Source organism: Panthera onca, chromosome E2 (genome assembly GCF_046562875.1).
Source record: "Panthera onca isolate mPanOnc1 chromosome E2, mPanOnc1 haplotype 2, whole genome shotgun sequence".
NCBI classification, from domain to species: domain Eukaryota; kingdom Metazoa; phylum Chordata; class Mammalia; order Carnivora; family Felidae; genus Panthera; species Panthera onca.
Window position 1 is genome coordinate 47,865,986 of NC_138353.1, and position 23,094 is coordinate 47,889,079.

General features: G+C 39.1%; 1 protein-coding gene across 8 annotated transcripts in view; it reads left to right on the plus strand.

Annotated features, from left to right (window-relative positions):
- Positions 1-23,094, plus strand: part of HYDIN (HYDIN axonemal central pair apparatus protein) — a 415,179-nt gene that overhangs the window by 166,908 nt on the left and 225,177 nt on the right. For all 8 annotated transcript variants that reach the window (XR_013552530.1, XM_078438962.1, XM_078438955.1 and 5 more), the window contains 2 exons: positions 16,586-16,704; positions 21,259-21,482. Coding sequence is in view for 7 of the 8 variants with exons in the window: in XM_078438962.1 (XP_078295088.1) it covers positions 16,586-16,704; positions 21,259-21,482 (343 nt within the window). In the remaining variant the exon portion in view is untranslated. The remainder of the gene's footprint in view (positions 1-16,585; positions 16,705-21,258; positions 21,483-23,094) is intronic.

Consider the following 23,094-nt stretch of genomic DNA (forward strand, 5'->3'; position numbering starts at 1 on the left):
AATGCCTCAGAATTCTCTTTTAAAATACTGATGCCAATAAATAAGTAAAACAGGTAGATAATAAGATGATAAAGCTAAAGAGTAGTCTCCAGTGTTACTTTCAAGATGAAGCGCTTTTGGCTGTTTCTTGTGGTGGTAATTTTCCTTACTAATTCTATGCTTATGTTGCTGTTTTGTTTATTTGCCAGCTTCTCACATTACCTCTTGAGACTCCTGCTCTGAAAGATAAGGATTTAGTTCCCTATGATCTTATTGTTCCCTTGCTCGCCTTACTGAGTTATAATATACATGCAGTTGGGGCGCCTGGGTGGCTCAGGCCGTTAAGTGTCCAGCTTTTGATTTTGGCTCAGATCATGATCTCACAGTTCGTGGGTTCAAGTCCTACATTTGTTTCTGCGCTGACAACATGGAGCCTACTTGGGATTCTCTCTCTCCCTCTCTCTGCCCCTCCCCTGCTCTCTCTCTCTCTGTCTCTCAAAATAAATGAATACACCTTTTTTTTTTTTAAGCGTATTCCTTTTAAAAAATAATAATTTACATGCAGTGTATTTCACCGGTTTTTGGTGTACAGTTCGGCAAGCCTTGACAAACCCCAATAGAATAACTGCCACCAAAATAAAGGTACAGAATATTTCCATCACACCACGAAGTTCCTTCCTGCCACGTCACAGGCCATCCCATTCCTCCACCTCAGCCCCTGGCAACCCAATTATTTTTATTTTATTTTTCGAGTTTTATTTGTAGCTTTAAATAATATACTTAAAACTGTATTTTTTGTTCCATCAATTCTACGGTCTCTCTTTGACACGTACAGGTGTTGGGACCCCTGACCTGCTCACCACCATTCCATCCTCTCAAATTTTCTTGTTAATTTTTAAAAATATTTATTTATTTCTGAGACAGAGAGAGACAGAGCATGAGTGGGGGAGGAGCAGAGAGAGAAGGAGACACAGAATCCGAAGCAGGCTCCAGGCTCTTAGTTGTCAGCACAGAGCCCGACGCAGGGCTCGAACTCACAAACCATGAGATCGTGACCTGGGCCGAAGTCGGTCCCTCAACCAACTGAGCCACCCAGGTGCCCCACCCTCTCAAATTCTATGAGTTGTTCTACTTTTGTATTAAAATGATTGGTAACCATATTTAAATCCTCTAGTTCGTCTACATAAATTCTGTACACTGAAGGGCCAAGTTTATTCTGGGATTAAACTTTTTTAATCCTCTGATGGTTGGATGTTCTGACCTCTATTGGTGAATGTTAATCAGCAAAGAATTCCCCTAAGGTGTGTAGCAATTAGTTTCCCTCTCTTCACCGTCCACGAGGTCTCACAATTATGCCTCACGTTAGCTTACTTCATCATCGAATTGACTCTTTTGTGCAGCTTTTGCCGCACCCCCCCCCCCCCCGCCGATGTTTCTTATTCTTCATTTCTTCAATCCTATCTAATTTTAGAATACATGCTCTTCTTTTCCTTGAAGACATTTTTCTCAGAGCCCACAAGCTTCTCATTCCAAGTCAGATCAGCCACCTCCTGCATAGTTATTACCAGGGAATTTTTTAAATTTCCATGTGTGTTCCATTGTATCTTTTTACTCTCACTTTGCTCAAGTAGCTTCCACAGAAAGGGTATATAGAAGGGAAACTTTGATCCCTGCATACCTGGTAATTTCTCATTCTGCCTCCATACTCACCTGATAGTTTAGCTGACACTTCTAGGTTAAAATTTTTTGTCTTCAGAATGTTGAAGACATTGTGCCAACTTTATGGTAAAGGTCCGGAAGTCTGAAGTCACCTAGTTCTCATTCCTTGCTAGGTGGCCTGTTATTTCTCTCTCAATATTTTCTAGGGTTTTCTTTTTGTACTTGAGGTCTGAAATGTCATGAAGCCATATCCAAGGGTGAGGTTTCTAACTCATCCTCCTCAGCTTTCTATGGGCCATTTGAGTCTGATTACTCATGTGTTACTTCAGCTCTGGGAAATTGTATTATTTTTTACATATTTTCCTCTGTCATATTTCATTTTATTCTTCTGGAGATCTTAACAGTCTAATGTTAGACGTATAGGATTGATCATCTGTTGTCAAAGAACCAGATTTTAATCAAACATGAGCAGTGAATGACATTAAATGCCATTCAATGCTCTTAAATAAGGATGTGAAGAGAAGTATTTATTTGTCAGAAAATTCCAAGGTAGCAAGTGTCAGGCAGTCACAGAGTTCTTTCCAGTGCCTTCTGATCTGTGGTTGTTCATTTGTATATGAGAATGAGAAAGTGGGTTTAATTTTCAGGGTAATTAGTGCTATTTACTTCTGCTGTTTACTGTTTAGGTCTCCTAGGATTTACAGCTGTGGTGGTTATTTTAATAACAAAATATTAAATGTCTAGAGAGAGAGAGTAATAAGAATGCACAATCGCTAGCAACTTCAAGGCAAAAATCCCACTGTTCTGCTCTGCCTAGCATGTTTTCAGTGCATGTCTACACAGCCACTTTTCTCTGTATGTAAAGAGGTCAAGCAGTCTAAGAACAGTATAGAAGGATGGGCTGCCTAAGCCAAGATTGTGCTGCCCTCCCCCTCCCCCCAGTTATATATGTCCCTTCCTGATGACGTTTTCCCCCATTCTCCCTGGAAGTAACCATCACTTTGACTTGTATGATCATGATTTGTTTTGTTTGTTTTCACTTACATGCTTGTTTAAAAAATTTATATATTGAAATGATACTCTATTATGCTGTTAGCACCAGGAAGATAAAGTCACTCGATAAATATTGATTCCATAAATGAGCAAATAAATGAAAAAAATGAATGAGTGAATGAATCCTGGTTTGATCTGGTCGTTGCCTTGCTCATGAATGCAGGATTCTCAAGATTGCCCCAGAATGGATGCAGAATGGACCAGGGGCTTCAGGATCGACATAAATCCATTTCTACACTTCATACCAGCATCATTTACCCCAGACTTCTAAATGGGTCTGGAGGAAATGCTGGTACATCAGTGTTCAGACAGAGGCTGGAAATGCTCCAGTGGCCCCCATGCCACAGGTGGTAGATCCTCCCTCCCATCTATGACTCGCGGGGTGTCGTGCTTGGCCACGTTCCAGGGGGTTGGCTGCTCTCCAGGAGGTTCCCAAACATTACATAACTAGCTGTGTTCATCTATTGTTTTGTTTGCAGTTGTGAATTCTGCCACAGAATTCACATCCTGGATAAACTGAATAGTATAATTTTCCATCTGCATGACATTCTTCTTTATTCTGATAGTGGTTTATTAAAAGACATGATTGCCAGAGAAGGGTTTTGTTTACCTTGTAATTCCATATTATCTTCCTTGTAAATTCCATGTAATTCACTGTGTCTTTTCAAGGGCTGGTGATGATTCCTTAGTATTATCTTCAAAGAATTGGTAAAACTTCCTGGTTTTAGGTCACTAAAAAATGCTTTTTAGGCAGATAGAAAAACCCCTTCCCTTGTTTCATTTTGCTTTGCTTTTGGATTTAAAAAATACTTTGAGCCTATAGAAGAAAATACGTATGGATATGCTTCCCCTTCATGCCTTTTTACATAAATTATAGCATACTATACACAATGGTTTTGACACTGCTTATTAAGTATTTCTTGCAGATTATTCCATGAACACTAAATAAAAAGTGTCATTCTTTTTCATGGTCCCATAGGAATCCTTAGTATTTACATACTATCATTTAATTTTTAACCTTTTGTCACTAAGAAACAAGACATACAGGGGCGCCTGGGTGGCTCAGTCCGTTGAGCATCCGACTTTGGCTCAGGTCATGATCTCCTGGTCTGTGAGTTCAAGCCCTGCATCGGGCTCTGTGCTGACAGCTCAGAGCCTGGAGCCTGCTTCTGATTCTGTGTCTCCCTCTCTCTCTGCCCCTCCCCCGCTCACCCTCTGTCTCAGAAATAAATAAACATTAAAAAAATTTTTTTAAAAAGAAACAAGACGTACATTCACAAATGTGCATAAAATATACTGTGGTAGGCAGAGTAACAGCCTCCCAAAGATGTCCATCTCCAAACCTGTGAATATGTTACTGTGGTTGTGTTACATTGCCTGACAAAGGGAAATTAGGGCAGAAAATGGAGTTTCAGTTACCAATGAGCTGACCTTAACATAGGGAGATTAACCTGGATTATGCGAGTGGCTCAGTAGATAATCATAAGTGTCCTTTAACTTCAAAGAGGGAGGCAAAAGTATCAGTCTCAGTGTCAGAGTGATGTGATAAGAGAATGACTCAACCAGCCGTTTCTGGCTTTGAAGATAAATGGCCAAGAGATGTGGACAGCCTCTAGAAGCTGGAAAAGGCGAGAAAATAGATTTCTCCCCAGAGTCTCCAGAAGGAAATTCAGCTCTGCCAACACCTTGATTTTAGTCCAGTGAAACCCATCTTGCATCTTAGACTTCTGACCTCTATAATTTTTAAGATAATAAACCTGTACACTAAGGCATTTAGTTTGTGATGACCTGTTTTAGCAGCAACAGGGAACTAATACACATGCATATATATTATAAGACAAATATCACATACATGCTACTAAGATAATATTTCCAGTCCTGAGAAGCCCCCTGTGTGTCCCTTCCCAGGCACACTTCCCTCACCCCAACCTCCCCCTGAGATCGTCACCATTCTATCCTTCATGGTCATTATTTCATTGCCTTCATTTGTAGTTTTTACCCCAATGTGTGTGCACATAAACAATGCAAGTTGGTACTGTCTGTTCTTGAAACGTACGTAATTGGCATCAATCTGCATGTCTGTCTCATCCATGTTGTTGCTCATAGCCCCAGTCCTATTTTGTTTTCATTGTTGTGTAGTATTCCATCCTGTAAATATATGTTCAGAAACAGGAAGTAGCAGGGAAGGCCAGTGTCATTTGTCTTGAGGAGGCCTCTTGAGATGCATGAAATTTAACCCACATCTCCACCTACAACTTTTTTTTCTTTTGAAAGCTTTTATATCTTGGGGCGCCTGGGTGGCTCAGTCGGTTAAGCGGCCGACTTCGGCTCAGGTCATGATCTCACTGCCCGTGAGTTCGAGCCCCGCATCGGGCTCTGTGCTGACAGCTCAGAGCCTGAAGCCTGTTTCAGATTCTGTGTCTCCCTCTCTCTCTGACCCTCCCCTGTTCATGCTCTCTCTCTGTCTCAAAAATAAATAAATGTTAAAAAAAAAAATTTGAAAGCTTTTATATCTAGGCACCATGAGTACAAAGATGTACAAAACCAGAGCTCCTGCCCTCAGAAAGCATTAGAAATGAGTGGAGGAAAGTAACCAGCAATTATATTGCAATGCTATCCAGTGAATGAATGCATTAATAGATGAGGGTACAGGGCACACACAGCTCAGTCTCGGTTTCTAGGGAAAGCTCCTCAGGGAAAGTGACCCTTCTGGAGTATTTGTTAGTCAAATAAAAAAAGGATGTGTGTGGGTGGGGGGAGGTGCTGGGCATGTCAGGGAGGGAAACACTTCGTGAAAATACATGGCAAGAGAATGAAATGGCAAAGAATTGCAAATTCTTGGCATGTGGCTGCCAAAAAGACAGAGAGACTGGGAGGAGAGAAGGGGCAGGAAATGGAGTTGGATGCTGAAGGAGTAGTTAGCTCAGGGACAGCTGCTCTTGACTGCCAGACTAAGAACCTTGGAATTCCTCCTGGCTGCTGTGGGAAATCACAGAAGGGCCCTAAGCAAGGGAGTGAGTGACCTGCTTAAATCTGAACATAGGAAATACAACATTACTGAAATCTTTTCAGTTCATCTGAAACTGAAATGTTTTTCTTCACTTAAATTTTCAGATTTTCTTAGAAGTAGTTAAACTGGATGTTAGATATTGATAAAGACTTGCTGATGGTCTGATCTGTGGCTTGAAACTGGCTTTTTATCTATCTTGACTTTCCAATGTAATGTGGAAAATCCTAATCTAATCATGAAGAGATGACCTTTAAAAAAAAAAAAAAACTCAACGGGAAACCACACATATTTGGTTTGGATCACCATATGGGAGCTTCAAAGTAAGCAACACTTTCTGATTTAAACTGTGAAATATATTGCTAGATAACATCGTTAGTGGGTGCTTCAGAGTCAGATGTGAAAAAGCAGCATGATGGAAACGATGCCAGATGTACCTACTTCCGTTAAGGACCCAATTAAAATGTAACTACTGTGTCCATTTTCCTTCTGCCCATCATAAGAAAGAAACATCTGAATTTTTAGCACAATTTAGAGCTTTTGACCTTTATCTCAGCTGAACTATAGAATGGACACTTAGGAGAGAGAAAGCTAAATCACCCCAATCACTGAAAACATTTTTGAGTTTTCAGAATAATAAATAATGCTCTACATATTTGTAGGTTTTCTTCTTCAAAACTCATCAGACTGCAACCTCATAATAATATAGGGTTTCTTAGTCCTATGAATGAGAAATTATTTTCTTGATCAACTACCTTATTTACTTTAAGTTGTATGTTCAATTATCAAATATTTCAAACATACAGAATATAGGGAAAATATATATGTATCCATACCCAGATTTAGGAAAACTCAAACAAATGGAAAGGTATGTTGATAGTTTTGGTCAGGAATATCAACATTATAAATTGGTCAGTTCTCCTGGTAAATATCACGTGATCTCAGTGGTAATATCAAGGTTTTTTTTTTTTTAATTAGGTTTATTCCAAAGTTCTTATGGAGGAAATAAATGAACTAGAACTGCTTAGAAAGTTCAGAAAAACAAGAATAATATGAGAGGACTAACCCCACCACGTGTTAAAACATATTTAAAAGCTACAATAAGTACCACTGTATGGTTCTGGAACTTGAAGAGAATGTAGCTATTGAGTCAATATTAATCCTTTTCATCCTTACCAGTTATCATCATCATCAAGAGCAGCAGCATGCCTTCAACCCCTAAACCCTCCCTTCCCCCAAATCCACATTTCCCAATGTCCCGGATATGTGAGCAAAGTAAAAACCCTAATTACGTAAGCCACTTTGTCCATTTTATCTTTTGTGCATAACAAACCACCCTAAAGGTTTAGTGGCTTAAAACAACTGGCAGCCATTTATTCTGCTCACAGATCTGCAGACTGGTCCCGATTCAGCAAGGACAGCTCCACTTTGCTCTCCCTGGAGACAGCTGGACAGGCCTGAAGGTGAAAGCTGGTATCATTTTATAGCTCTTCCACCTACATGTCTGGCAGTTAATCCTAGCTCTTGACAGGGACCTCGCCAGGTTCTGTCTGCTGGAACCCTCATCCATGGTCTCTCCATGAGGCTGCTTGCTTCCTCCAAATATGCACAAGGGACCATATGGTTACTGTGGGAAATTTCCTGCAGCTTAACTGTCCTTTCTTTCAGTTGCCTATCTTTTGTATCAGATTGACAGAAGAATTACTCCATCCTTTGGTTTTCTACAGCTTCCCTGTGGTGAATTTGCCTTTGTTTAGCCTACTTGGGTACTAAACCTGCATCTTCAGTCTAAGAATCTCTCATCAGTTCTGGAATTCCTTAGCACTTATCTCTTCAGTGTTGTTTTCATCTCATTATCTCAGTTTTCTCCCTCTGGAATTTTTTTTAGATATATGTCTTTCCCATGGACTCACCATACCTTCTGACTTCTTTACATTTTTTATTTCTTTGTTTCTCTTTGACATATTCTGGGTATTTTTCTAAGATCTTTCTCTCAGTTGATTAGTTGTTTAGCTACTTCTACTCTTTGGTATTCATCTACTCCGTTTTTAATTTCATAAACTTGGTTTCTATTTCTGTGTTTACTTCTTGAGAGATTTTAAGATGAGAGGTTAGAGTTCCTTTAAGAGTTTTCTATTATCTCAAACTCTTGGCGTACTAATTTGCATGTTTGTGGTAAACACTGACTTTCCTCCTACTGGATTGTTTCTTGAGATGGTTTGAAATGTTTGCATTGTGAGCCCATCTTTAGCACGTGCTGTGGACTGAATATTTGTGTTCTCCCAAAATTCATATGTTGAAACCTATTAGCATACTTAATATTCAACCTTGTTGAAACAAGGTTCATGTTTCTTCGGGTAACATCCCTAGAGAATCTGCATAGAATTACTCTGGCTGATCATTAAAAATGTAGATTCTTGGGTTTCATCTATGTTTTATTGAATCAAAATCTGTGGAGATTGTGTTAGAGAATATCTGTTTTAAATGAAGGCTGAAAAGTAAGTGTGTAGTAGGGTTGCAGGATACAAGATCTATATAGAGAGAATCAGTTGTATTTCTATACAGTGAACAATGGGAAATTGAAATTTAAAAAAACACTGTCACTTAAAATAGCATTAAGAAATCCTAAATACTTAGAGATAAATTTGACAAGAGATGTGTAAGACCTGTACATTGAAAACTATAAAACATTGCTGGGAGAAATTAAAGACCCAAATAAAGGGAAAACTATACCTTGTTAACAAGTGGATAATTAATATTAGTAAGATGTCATTTCTTCCTCAAGTTTGTTGATAGACTCAATGCAATCCAAATAGAAATTCTAGTTGCTTGTGTGTGTGTGTGTGTGTGTGTGTGTGCGCGCGCACGCACATGCGTGCATGTGGGTGTATAGAAATTGACGGGCTGATTCTAAAATTCACATGGAAATGCAAAGAACCTAGAATAGCCAAAATAACTATGGAAAAGAACAAAATTGGAAGGCTACCATTACCTTATTTCGACAGTTTTTAAGCTACAATAATAAAGATCATCTAGGATCATCTCCCCATCTCAGAATTCTTAATCACTCACTTACTTTGCCATATAAGGTAATATTCACTCTTTTACTATATAAGGTGATATTTACAGGAATTAGGACATGGGACCACCTTTGAGGGCCATTATTCAATCTACCACAGATGCCATGTGGATGTCCAGCTGTTTTGGCTCTGTGCATTCCAGTCCATCTTCCCTTCTGTCATAAATTCACATATATGTGTACATTTATTCTGAGTTTTTTGTTGTTTCCTTAATCATTTTGTACCTTCTGCCCCAATACCACATTAACTTAATTATAATAGCTTTATAATAGACCTTAATATATCAAAGAGCAAATTAGCCCTATTTATTCTTTTAAAGAATGTCTTGGTTGCTATTGGCCCCTTGATTTTACATTTAAATTGTATAATCAATCTGTACATTCTACCCGATGGCATTTTGCTTAGCAGAGTGTTGAAATTAAAGATCAGTTGGAAGAAAATTGACAATTTTATGATATTGAGTCTTCCTTCTCAAGGACATAGCCTACTTCTCCATTTAATTAGATCTTTGTTAATATCTTTCAATAAACTTTTATGATTTGCCCCTTGAAGATCTTAAATATATATTGTTACATTTATTTCTAGGTACTTTATATTTTTGTTGCTATTGTAAATAGTGTCTTGGAAATTAATTTTTCTGGTTGTTGCTATATGGAGAAATGCACTTTACTTTTGAATATTGATTTGGTAACCATCAATATTACTGTATCTTACTAATTAAAAAATTATTCACAGAGTCTTTAGGATTTTCCAGGTGGATAGTCCTAAAATATGTGAATAATGACAGTTTGTTCTATTTATACTTTTCCTCCTCTTTTTTCTTGTCTTACTGCACAGGAATGGAGTTCAAGTATAATATTGGACGTCTAAGATAGATGGCAAGTTTTTGCAAGCCCCTGGTTATATTTTCTGGATCACATCTAAATGCAATGTGATCCTGTTGCATTCAGGCCTTCAAGGCTATTAGAGCGGGTTCTGTAGTGCATTTCCCTGCTTCTCGTGTGAAATCAGGACGCTGTAATCAGAGATAGGAAACTCCCCTGTTTTACATATGTATGTATGTATGTATTTAATTTTATTTTTAATTTTATTTTTTAACTTACATCCAAATTAGTTAGCATATAGTGCAACAATGATTTCAGGAATAGATTTCTTAATGCCTCTTACCCATTTAGCCCATCCCCCCTCCCACATCCCCTCTAGTAACCCTCTGTTTGTTCTCCATGTTTAAGAGTCTCTTATGTTTTGTCCCCACCCCCTGTTATTTTATTTTTGCTTCCCTTCCCTTATGTTCATCTGTTCTGTGTCTTAAAGTCCTCATATGATATTTGTCTTTCTCTAATTTTGCCTAGCATAGTACCCTCTAGTTCCATCCATGTAGTTGCAAATGGCAAGATTTCATTCTTTTTGATTGCCAGATAATACTCTATTGTGTATATATACCACATCTTCTTTATCCATCCATCCATTGATGGACATTTGGGCTCTTTCCATACTTTGGCTATTGTTGATAGTCCTGCTATAAACATTGGGGTGCATGTGTCCCTTTGAAACAGCACACCTGTATCCCTTGGATAAATACCTAGTAGTGCAATTGCTGGGTCACAGGGTAGTTCTATTTTTAGTTTTTTGAGGAACCTTCATACTGTTTTCCAGAGTGGCTGCAGCAGTTTGCACTCCCACCAGTAGTGCAAGAGAGATCCTCTTTCTCTGCATCCTTGCCAACATCTGTTGTTGCCTGAGTTGTTAACGTTAGCCATTCTGACAGGTGTGAGGTGGTATCTCATTGTGGTTTTGATTTGTATTTCCCTGATGATGAGTGATGTTGAGCATTTTTTCACGTGTCAGTTGGCCATCTGGATGTCTTCTTTCCAGAAGTGTCTATTCATGTCTTTTGCCCATTTCTTCACTGGATTATTTGTTTTTTTGGATGTTGAGTTTGATAAGTTCTTTATAGATGTTGGATACTAACCCTTTATCTGATATGTCTTTTGCAAATATCTTCTCCCATTCTGTCAGTTGCCTTTTCGTTTTGCTGATTGTTTCCTTCACTGTGCAGAAGCTTTTTATTTTGATGAGGTCCCAATAGTTCATTTTTGCTTTTGTTTCCCTTGCCTCTGGAGATGTGTTGAGTAAGAAGTTGCTGCAGCCAACATCAGAGAGGTTTTTGCCTGCTTTCTCCTCGAGGATTTTGATGGCTTCCTGTCTTACATTGAGGTCTTTCATCCATCTTGAGTTTATTTTTGTGTATGGCGTAAGAAAGTGGTCCAGGTTCATTCTTCTGCATGTCGCTGTCCAGTTTTCCCAGCACCACTTGCTGAAGAGACTATCTTTATTCCATTGGATATTCTTTCCCGCTTTGTCAAAGATTAGTTGGCCATACATTTGTGGGTCCATTTCTGGGTCCATTTCTCTATTCTGTTCCATTGATTTGAGTGTTCTTGTGCCAGTACCATACTGTCTTGATAATTACAGCTTTGTAGTATAGCTTGAAGTCTGGGATTGTGATGCCTCCTGCTTTGGTTTTCTGTTTCAAGATCACTTTGGCTATTCGGGGTCTTTTCTGGTTCCATACAAATTTTAGGATTATTTGTTCTAGCTCTGTGAAGGATGCTGGTGTTATTTGGATGGGATTGCATTGAATATGTAGATTGCTTTGGGTAGTATTGACGTTTTAACAATATTCGTTTTTCCTATCCAGGTGCATGGAATATTTTTCCACTTTTTTGTGTCTTCTTCAATTTCTTTCATAAGCTTTCTACAGTTTTCAGTGTATAGATTTTTCACCTCTTTGGTTAGATTTATTCCTGGGTATTTTATGTTGTTTGGTGCAATTGTAAATGGGATCTATTCCTTGATTTCTCTTTCTGTTGCTTCATTGTTGGTGTATAGGAATGCAACCGATTTCTGTGCATTGATTTTATATCCTGTGACTTTCCTGAATTCATGAATCAGTTCTAGCAGTTTTTTGGTGGAATCTTTTGGGTTTTCCATATAGAGTATTGTGTCATCTGGAAATTGCCCTGTTTAAAAAAAAAATTGGGGGGCAACTGAGTTGCTCAGTCGGTTAAGCGTCTGATTTTGGCTCAGGTCATGATCTTGCAGTTCATGGGTTTGAGCCCTGAATCATGCTCTGTGCTGACAGCTCAGAGTCTATTTTGGAGTCTGTCTCCCCTTCTCTCACTGCCCCTCCCCTGCTTGCACTCTCTCTCTCTCAAAAGTAAATGAACATTAAAAAAACGATTTTAGGGGCGCCTGGGTGGCTCAGTCGGTTAAGCATCCGACTTCGGCTCAGGTCATGATCTCGTGGTTCGTGAGTTCGAGCCCGCATCGGGCTCCTGTGCTGACAGCTCGGAGCCTGGAGTCTGCTTCGGATTCTGTGTCTCCCTCTCTTTCTGTCCCTCCCTTGCTCATACTCTGTCTCTCTCTGCCTCAAAAATAAATAAAACATTAACAAAACTTTAAAAATAAAATAAAATAAAATAAATAAAATAAAATAAAATAAACATTTTAATACTTCAGTCTTCTAGCAAGGAATCTGTCCTAGAGCTTACTAGTTCCTTCACATTTGTCCCTCTTGCTGTCTTTTGCCAAGACAAGAAAAATCCCTGCTTCATAAATCTTACAGAAAAGTAGCATTTGTAATGTGACCTTAAAATGTAGACTAACTCTGGCAAAAGTACTGCTGGTTATCACTTGTACTCCTATCCTAGGTGAAGGAAATGGCTAGCTACACATAAAACAATCTCCGTTGAAGTAATTAATAATTCCCAAAGAAACATTAGCTCACTGCTTTATTACAACACATCTCCTTTTTTTAAAAAAAGTTATTATTAAGGAAGGCAGTCAAGGTAACAGATGGGGAAAGCTTTAAGCCTGACAGTTATAAATAGTCTTGCTGTTTATTCCACAATATATTTGCAATTCTCCTTCTTTGCCGTTCTGAAAGTTGGATCTCTGTCAAAATACTTTTCTCTTGACCAAGCAGTAAAAATCATTGCCAGTAGATTAGAACTCTAAAATAATGGAGTGAGTTGATGAGGTTCTCTGAAAGTTTTACTTATATTCTACAGTATTGTTAACACAAACACCTGATCTTCAGAGTGATCTCTTTTCCAGGGATCAGATGGATTGGGGGAACCCTTTGAATGGATCACTTGTCCCAAATATTGCTGATTGCTCTTGTTTCTTATGATCAAAGTAATACATGCCTAATGACCACTGTGTTGCCAAGCACTAGAGGGGACATAGAGACAAATACCCCTGTCTTTGAAGGGACAGTCATGGAGAGAAAGCCTTAAAGATACAGAAGCTAAGTAGCAACAAAAGGCTGGAACATAAATTTCCATAAGGCATTATAATGATAATAATAATAAATTATAAATATGGCTTGATTGTTCAAAGCACAGTCACTATAATACTAAAGATTATATCTAACAGAGCATCAAAAGTATTTTTCAATGTTCAAAATGTTACAGAGCAAATCTTTTATTTTTGCTTAAAGAGTTTGAAATGTAAATGGTATACATTTAAGGAAAACCTGTCAAATTATCAAAGATTTTCAAAAGTATGATATCCCCACTATCAGGGAGGGTAGGGAGAGACAGACCTTTAAATACTGTTGTTTGTGTGCAAATTCCTACAACCATTCTGGAGGGCAACATGCCCATAGCTATCAAAATGTCAAATGTGCATCCCTTCGTTCTGGCAATTCTATTTCCAATAACAGTGGGCTAGGCAATTTGGATTCTCTGTCTCTGTCTCTCTGTCTCTCTCTAAAACACAACTAGAAGAGCAAGGCAAAATATTTTCAAGGACTTTTTATAGTCAAAAGAGAGCTACCAAGACAGTAGAGAATTACAGGGCCAAGATCCAAGAGAAGAGGAAAGCCAAGACAGTCAGACTTTGGACACCACTTTATCCTTAGAGACACCACCTTTTTGGTAGATACTACAGACAAGCTGAAAAGTTAAGTACAGTTAGGGAAGAAACATGGGAGTTCATGGGATGCCCAAGGAGAAAGGGCCCTCATAACTCCCCAGACTTTATAATGGGACCCAGTGAAGTGGGGACTGGAAATGGATCAGCCCTCCCAAAGGTTGAAGCTCAGCTTTGACTGCTTTTTCAATTATCAATTTGATTACAACAGTTCTTCGCTGAGGTTCTAGGAAGTAATCTCTAATGTTCTAAGGCATCAATTAAATATGAGGAATTAACTTCTCTTTTATAATTAGCATAGTACTAGCTATATGCCCTTCTTGGGAGAATTGAGAAGATAGTCACTCATGACTTGGTACAGAGCTTAATTCTCTCACAGAATCTTAGTGGAGAGTGGTAAGATTGGGTAATGCTAATACTCTTTAGTCACCAGCCAGAAGCAAGAGGAAGTTACTATCTTCTCAGGGCTTCAGATGACCACTTCAGGTTTTATGTACACTGACCAGCACTCAGTCAAAAATAATCAAACATATAAGGAGACAACACAGTCTGATAGAACACAAGATAAACAATATAAACTTCATAGAGAGCCAGAAAACATAATTATTTGATAGATTTTTTTAATGTTAAACATTTTTTTTAATATTCTCAAAAGATTGAGCAGAGGCCTGGAAACTATAAAAAATCTAATGGGAAGTCTGGAACTGAAAAGTTACATTAACAAATTAAGAACTCAGTAGAATTGAATAGCCTGTTACATGCAGCCAGAGATAGATTTTATAAACTGAAAAATAAATCTAAAGAAAATGTCCATACTGAGGCGTATAGAGATAAATATAGAAAAGAGCATCAGAGTCAAATAGAATGTGGTAAAAATTTATCTGTGTGGATGGAAAGAAATGAGAAAATGGAGCATAGGTAATATTTGAAGACATAATGACTGAAAATTTAAAAACTGATGCATGGCACTCATCCAGAGATTCACAAATTGCTATAAACCTTAGGAATAATACATGAAAATATCACCTGGGAACATCATGGTATAACTGGTAGAAACCAAAAACAAAAAGAGAATCTTTTTAAAAATTTTTAAAAATGTTTTTTTTTAATTTTTTTTAACGTTTATTTATTTTTGAGACAGAGAAAGACAGAGCATGAACGGGGGAGGAGCAGAGAGAGAGGGAGACACAGAATCGGAAGCAGGCTCCAGGCTCTGAGCCATCAGCCCAGAGCCCGACACGGGGCTCGAGCTCACGGACCGTGAGATCGTGACCTGAGCTGAAGTCGGACGCCCAACCGACTGAGCCACCCAGGCACCCCTTAAAAATGTTTTTTATTTATTTTTAAGACAGAGACAGAGCTCCAGCAGAGAGAGAGGGAGACACAGAATCTGAGCAGGCTCCAGGCTCTGAGCTGTCAGCACAGAGCCCGACGCAGGGCTCGAACCCATGAACCGTGAGATCATTACCTGGGCTGAAGTCAGATGCTTAACCAAATAAGCCACTCAGGTATCCCCCAAAAGAAAATCTTAATGCAGTCAGAGGAAAAGACATTTACCTCAAATGAGCAGTAAGACAGTAAGCTGACTTTTCAACAGGAGCTGTAGGAGATAAGAAACAATAGAAAATCTTTGAAGTGCCTAAAGAAATTATTCATAATGTGTTCAAGGATATTAATTACATTGTAATTTGTTGAATGAAAACCTGGAAATGATTTAAATATCCAACAAGAGGGACTGGTTAAAAATATTTAACTCATCTTCAAGTGATGGTATGTAAAGATGTTGCAGATATTGGGGCACCTGAGTGGCTCATTCGGTTAAGCTTCCAACGTCAGCTCAGGTCATGATCTTGTGGTATGTGAGTTCAAGCCCCGCATCAGGCTCTTTGCTGACAAGCTCGGGAGTCTGGAGCCTGCTTTGGATTCGGTGTCTCCCTCTCTCTCTGCCCTTGCTCCTCTCACACTCTGTCTGTTTCTCTCTCAAAAATAAATAAACATTTAAAAAAAATTATTAAAAAATGTTGTAGATGTATTGTTAAGTGAAAAAAGCAGTTACAAAGTAATAACAGCATATGCTTTCATTTCCATTAAACTTAATATAGTATTTACTATTTAAATATGACCATGTAGCACTTTAGTATTTAAACATGATTGAGTATGGAAGGGTAGGCACCAAAATGCTAATAGTAGTTATCTTTGGGTAGTAGAATTATGTGAGAATTTCTACTTTCTTTATAATATTTTTATAATGATCATGTATTATCAGATAAAGGTATATCCATTTTAAAAAAGGAAACAAAGCCAGTCAGTACCCTAAAGGTTGTGCTCTCTGTTCACCCGCCCTGGGTCCACTGTGGGTGTGCAGTCGTGGATATTGTGAGTGGATCCCATTACCCCTACTGAAAGAAACTCTATGGTAAGACTCCTAGACACAGATCCTTTAATACCATTATCTTCCTAACTGTAGGGAAAATCATTGAGAACGATGTCCTGTGGAGGCCCATGGTGACTCTCGTTTTATAAGAAGCATCTATCAGTGGTCACTCTTCTCTGATTTAGAAAAATTACATTGTTTTAAAAATAAGGAACAAGAATACCATTGAGACTGGGTTAAAATTTAAAAAAATTTTTCTGCTAAAATATCCGCCTTAATTACAATGTAAGCTGCTCTCTAAAGATAAGAAACTACCAGTATTCGTGTTTCCTAAAGATAAGCAAAATCTTCAGCATTGGTTAAATTGCAGTTCCCTGGGTCCAGCACAGGGATTTGATACAGAACTCTTGATTGCTTCCATTGGCACCACGTCATGTGTAGTTTGGGGGTAATGAAGCATCCTTCAGGGTAATAAAGTCTGACTTGTTTTTATAGGCCGAGAGATCCGTCTGCCCCTCCGAATCAAAGGCGAAGGAATGGGGCCAAAGATTCACTTCAATCTTGAACTGCTGGACATTGGAAAAGTTTTCGTTGGATCTGTACATTGTTATGAGGTAAGCATGAGAATTGTTCATTGAGACTCAGATAGTACTTGGCTTTTTTGGTTTATTTTATTTTGTGTGTGTGTTTATCGATACAAAACGTGTACAATCACATCCATTTGCCGTTACTCATGCTCAGACTCCAGAATGATCTGGCTCTTCCTTCCTTTCCTAGCAAGCCTCCTTGAGGATTTCCCCTCTAGCTTTCCTGAAGGCAACAAAGCCATAATTTAATTGGTTTTATTTATCCTCCTCATCTTGTGGATTGCAATCTTATCCCCATCTGATTAATGCTTGTTCTCCGACAACATAAATGCTATAGACCAGAGGACAGAAAAACTCTCAAATTTTCCAGAATGTCCTAATGAGGATAGGCATTTTCACACTTCAGAGTTTTCTCTGAATGCACTGGTCTTTAATACATGATTAAAAACCAGTCATTGTGCTTTCTGGAACTTTCTGTTTTAAATTCTGTGCTTTGTCTTTCCAATTAAATAGAAAATGATCTTTTACAGGATATACTCATGGGTTCTTCAGGATCAAAGTCACTTCAGTGTCTCCTCACCACTAACTTTGTACCTAGGGTATTTTTTTGCACTATATCAAATTGTGACCACTGAAACTTTATTTTACAATGATTCCTAAACTTTAAATGTTTGTATTTCTATAAAAGTAATACAAGCAGTTATTTAATGAGTGACAAATAGGTGTCAGGTTCCATGCTCTATTGTGTATGCTTGTCTATCTGTATGTATTTAGTTTCTAATCCTTAGAAACTACTTTATAAAGGAAAAATAAGAGGCAGAGAGTGGTTAATACCATCAACAACATCGTCTTTCAAATATGTTGAGCACAGTACCAGTGCTTTTATATTCATTAGTTCGTTTGGTCCTCCCTAAACCCTGTGCAGCATTGCAGTGACTCTTCCCATTTCACAGCCGAGGAACCTGGAGCCTGGAGAAGTTTTACTAGTTAAGATAATGGTAGATACTGTAACAAACAAATATGAAGATCTGTACTATCTAGGACATGATAGAAGTCTATTTTGTTGCTTACGTAAAGTCTCAGGGTTACCTATCAGCAGATGGCTCTCCGTCAGCAGAGCATCGGGACCCCGGCTCCTTCCGTCTCATAGCTCTGCCACCCCTAACGTGTAGCCCGCAAGGCCGCAACCCCACATTTGTCATGCGGGCAGAAGGGGAAAGAGCATGGAGAGACGTGCACGAAAGATCTTTTATAGGAGTTGGTCCTATAGGTGGCACGCATCGCACTCATTCACATCCCACAGCTGCAAGATTGGCTGGGAAATGCAGTCTAGTTGTGAGCACAGGAGGAAGAGGGAGTGGGGTCAGTGAATAGCAAACCTGACCCTGCCACGTCTGTTAAGTAACTTGGCAAGGTCATACAGCTGGTAAATGTTAGTGAGCACTGGGTTACTGGGGCTCTGTAGCCTGGAAAGGGAAGGTTTTGTGCTGCCCTTCACCACGGAGCAAATCCAACCTACAGCCAACTCAGATCTCAGCCCAGCCCAGCCTTGGCGTGGGAGGCAAATGCCCGGTTGCTACTGAGAGCTTCCTACTGTATTGTTCATCCCCACATTCATTAGAGTAACCGTGGCCTAAATGGGATGATGCGCAAGGTAAACAGAGACATTAGTGTCATCTGAGATGGAATATACATAAGAACACAAGTTAAATGAAAAAACCAGTCACATGACTGCCATGAAATGAAAAATGGCACAGCTACTATGTTGCATTGTCTTTTGCATTTTGAAAAAAGGGTCACTTCTGGAGGAAAAAATGTGCGATACTTATTAAATTGATATTGTGTCCATAATTTATCCAGTGTGAATTTCCCTTACATCCTAAGTATTGTGTCTTATGGATGCCACAATAGAAAAAGACCTTTAGTTCTGATACAAAATGGATAAGGTTTCCCTGAGTGTAATAATAATTTCTAACAAATTTAACCGAAGTGTATTTGAGGCCACCACCTTCCCACCCACCATCCCAGATTTGAAATAGTAAAGTACATCGCAGCCAGCTAAGTAAGTGTTATATGAGGTGCTGCATCAGAGTGGACAATTTTGAGGGCTGTGCAATGGCAGAGAAGGACATGGTGAGTTGCTTCTTATGGGAATATTTTGCACTCTCTGCGTATTTAGTGCTGATGCCTCATTGCATCTCTCTTTCAATTTATTACGTTACCTACTTGAGACAAATTTGAATAACTAGCTATTGCCCTTAGTCATTGCTGAGCTTAGCAAATACATAAAAAGTAAACCATAGCCCCAAGGGTGTTCACTATTCCCCAGTGTAATTAGAAGGAAAACTAGGTGAAGCTCTATTATAAATTTTCTCCTCGCCAAGGAATTGGACTGCAAGGGTAAGGTCATCAAAAGGTCTCAGGGTTTTGTCCCAAATGATTTGCTGGATTCTGCAGACACATGAAGGTGCTCTTTTGTCAGGGGGAGAAGAATGACATGTATGTTCTTGAAAATGGAGGAGCTTGTGCCTTCTACAAAATCTGAGTAAAGTATTGCTGTTACCCGAAAAATAAAAAGGCAATCTGTGCATTTCCTCGGAGAGGAAAACAATTGCCTTTGAATTGAATTCCCTTTGAATTCCCTTTGAATTACCTCAAACACCTTTGAGTTGCCTTTAAGTTATCACTAACGTGTGTCAGTTGCTTCTTAAGCACAGGTAAATTTTAAACCCATTCTGCATAGCTCTGGGAATACAGGTAGCAACCACTGTCATTTATAAGCACTATTCTAAGAGTTACAAAAATTAATTTCATCTTCAAAGCACTCTGAGAAGTTAGCAGTTCTTACCCTTTACAGATGGAGACACTGGGGGACAGAGAGGCAAAGCACGTTCTCTAAGGTCACACAGCTAGGAAGTCAGTGGTAAAGCTGGGATTTGAGCCCAGGCTATTTGGCTTCTGAGTCCCTGGCCATAATCACTTTCTACATGGTCTCTTTAGAAAGAATGAAGGGTGAAGCATGAATTCTATGACCAGGGAACTTAAAACAGAGTGAGGGAGAATGGGAAATGAAATGTAAAAAGATGAATAAAATATCAAGCAACAATTAGTTATATATCTCTTTTGGTCCATCATCCATCTTCTCTTGGAAGAAGTGGTGATTTTCCTTTCCAAAGGCCCCTGACTCTGTTCTATATATACTCTTGATTCCCTCTTCTTTGCTTCTCAGGAGGTAACCTAAGCTGGTGGACACACCACACCCACCCAGACCCCATTCCCTTGGTTACCTAGCTCTATTCTCTTATTACAACAAACATATGGGCCCAGCACTGAGTATGCATTATGTCATTTAATATAAATATACTGGGTCTCCTCTACCATACTTCCCACAGCTTTGTCTCCCCCACTCTCCCTCCTCACCACTCATCCTCTCAAAATTGGAATCTCGAATTGTCAACCACTATTTCTTCCACACCCACGCACTCCCTAAACGTCTGGACTCTGGATTCTACTGTCACACTCCATTGGAGTTACTTTCTTCTTCAAGGGCAGGGCTGGCCTCTAATGAAAAATAAAAAATCTGTAACATTTTCTCAGAGTGTATTCCCCATGAACTCTGTCCACAGTTAACCCCTTCTGGAAATTCTCCTCCTTCTTCTAGGTTCCTGACATTCCCCACATGCCTTTCTGAACATTTCTTCATGATCTCCTATGCTCTTTTTTCTCTAATACTTGGAGTGTATGTTGAAGGTAGTACACAGAGAGAGAGAACGTGCTGTCCACCAATTCAGGTGTAAGCACTGGCAAGGAATAGAGAGCTGCGTGGCTACAGCACAGGCTCACTGGACAGACACCAGGGGAGATGGGAGTGGGAGCGATGGACCGAGTCAGGTGTGGAGGACTCTGAATGCCAGGCAAGAACTTTTCATACACACACATCTAGTGTGCAAGCAAATATGGACAATGGCACTAGTGTATAGGAATAAAACTTGTCTGTAGTAAAACACTTGCAAGTATCCCCAAACAGTAGAGTTTGAGATGAAGGTATCCCAGTAGAATGCAATCTAATAGCACAATAAAGAGGATCCTTGTCGTCTGGAATCCACAGTGATGTCGCGTTCATATTCTCCAGGCTACACTATAGATGTAGGCTTAGGTAGCTCTTGCGCCTCTATTCTGACTGCTTATTTTTCAGTATGCTGCTCATTCTCAGCTTTCTCATGCATAGAAGAGAAATACCGGCCTTCCCTCAGTTACCTTATAGAATATCAGAAAGAGGTATTTTAAGGTTCTTTTTCAGTAGATATAATTACAATCAGTATTGATAACACGGCTATAATACAAGTGACTAACTCTGTTTTAAAGAGGATACTAAAAGCACAAAATGACTTCTGGATCGGGATTCCTGCCTTCAGACCTTCAAGGCAGAAGACTATTCATTTCTCCCCTGGAGTTTTTCTCTGGCTTTACTTCCTGTAACTGTCTATGTGTTGGTATTAAACAGTACAGCCACATGCTTCTATGAAAATAAATATGATGTCCATGCTGTATCTTTGCATTCTTGGCTTTTTATTGATATAGGCAGTACTCTCCAACAAAGGCAGCATTGATGCTCTCTTCAACGTGGGCCCTCCAACTTCGGCTTTGGGGGCCTGCTTTGTTTTCAGCCCCAAGGAAGGCATCATCGAACCAAGTGGAGTCCAGGCGGTCCAGATCTCTTTCAGTTCTTCCATTCTGGGGCACTTTGAAGAAGAGTTCCTGGTCAATGTCAATGGGTCCCCTGAGCCTGTGAAACTGACCATTAGGTAAGATATATCTATAACTAACGTGGAAGCTAACCGAAGCTTTTATCTACTGCTTTCTTAAACTTCAAAACCAGATTGTGTCTTGGATGTCCATAACTGTCTTTGTTGATGGGAATACATTAAAATAATGGAGTGTTTTACAATTCCGTGAGTGTTTACCTACTGAACACATGTAACTTATTATTGTCGTATGGATACAGATGCTGTTTGGGGATCTAGTTTGTCTAGAAGCTATAACTTTATAACATAAGCACTTAAACCTAGTTATGCTCTCTGTTTTAGGATATTTAGGGAAAATAAATCATTACAGTAACACCTGGATAAAATCATATTCTTGACTAGGCTTTCGCTATTATCACAGTTTCTCTAAACTTTCATCTTTCATATTTATTTTAAGGAAATTCTTTAAATACTCTTACCTATGATACCTTCGGGTATTGTAAAAGAATCTACTTATAGCATCAGTCAGCCACGGCTAGAAATGTGCAGCTTTTCTGCTAGAAGTCCTTTGATGGCTTTTCCAGCTGTTTGTGATAATTGCAAGTCATTAATAGCAGAGTTTGTCCTCAGGTTTTAAAAAGAAGTTCTCTCTGACCAACCCATTGGGCAGATCCACAACTTTTGTTCCTGGTGCTTAGAAAGATCCTATCTTCAGAACACATTGCAGATCCCATCTGGATTTTCACAGCAACAGGTTGTTAATTACCATGGCAGTCTCTCTTATTATGGTTATTGCTTGCAGGCCCTCCTTCCCTCTACAGCTAAGATCTCCCTTGGGGTCTGAGGATAACATAGAAAAGAGACACAGACACATATGGCCTGAAGGATCCTAAGAAAATTTATTGGTCTCAAGATAGCTACTGGAAATTCAGATTCTTAAGATCAGCTTAAAAGTTATTACCACTTCTTTCAATTCTTCCACCTAAGCATCCCTGTTATGGGGTGAATTATGTCCTCCCGAATTCATATATATTGATATCCTAATACCCAGTACTTAAGAATGTGACTGCACTTGGAGATAGGACTTTTAAAGAAGTAATTAAGGTAAGATGAGGTCGTATGGGTGGGTCCTAATACAGTGTGACTGGTGTCTTCATAAGAACAAGCACACCGAGAGGAAGAGACCATGTAAACACATGGAAGATGGCCATCTACAACCTGACAAGGGAGTCCCTCAGAAGAAACTAACCCTGCTAACACGTTGATCTTGGACTTCCAGCCTATAGAGCTATGAGGAAATAAATTTCTGTTGTTTAAGCCACTCCATCCGTGGTATTTTATTATGGCAGCCCTAGCAAACTAATACAATCTCTCACAAATAAGGAGAGTGAATGTATGTGTTTCAAGGGTTCTGCGGCGTGGCTGAGACAGCCTGCCATAATCAGAAACTTTACTGAAGTCTTAAGGTGTATCTAGAACATTCAGAAGTCATTTATGTTTTCTTCTGTAACACACCTGTGTTTGTGACAAAAGAGAAGAAAAATCACTGTTGCTTTCCAAATATTTGAATAACATTGACTCTTCAAGAAGATGCACCAGAAAATGAGGACGACAGGAGTACCTTTTTATATCACATGAACTCCAGTTCATCTCCCACTTCAATAACAATTCA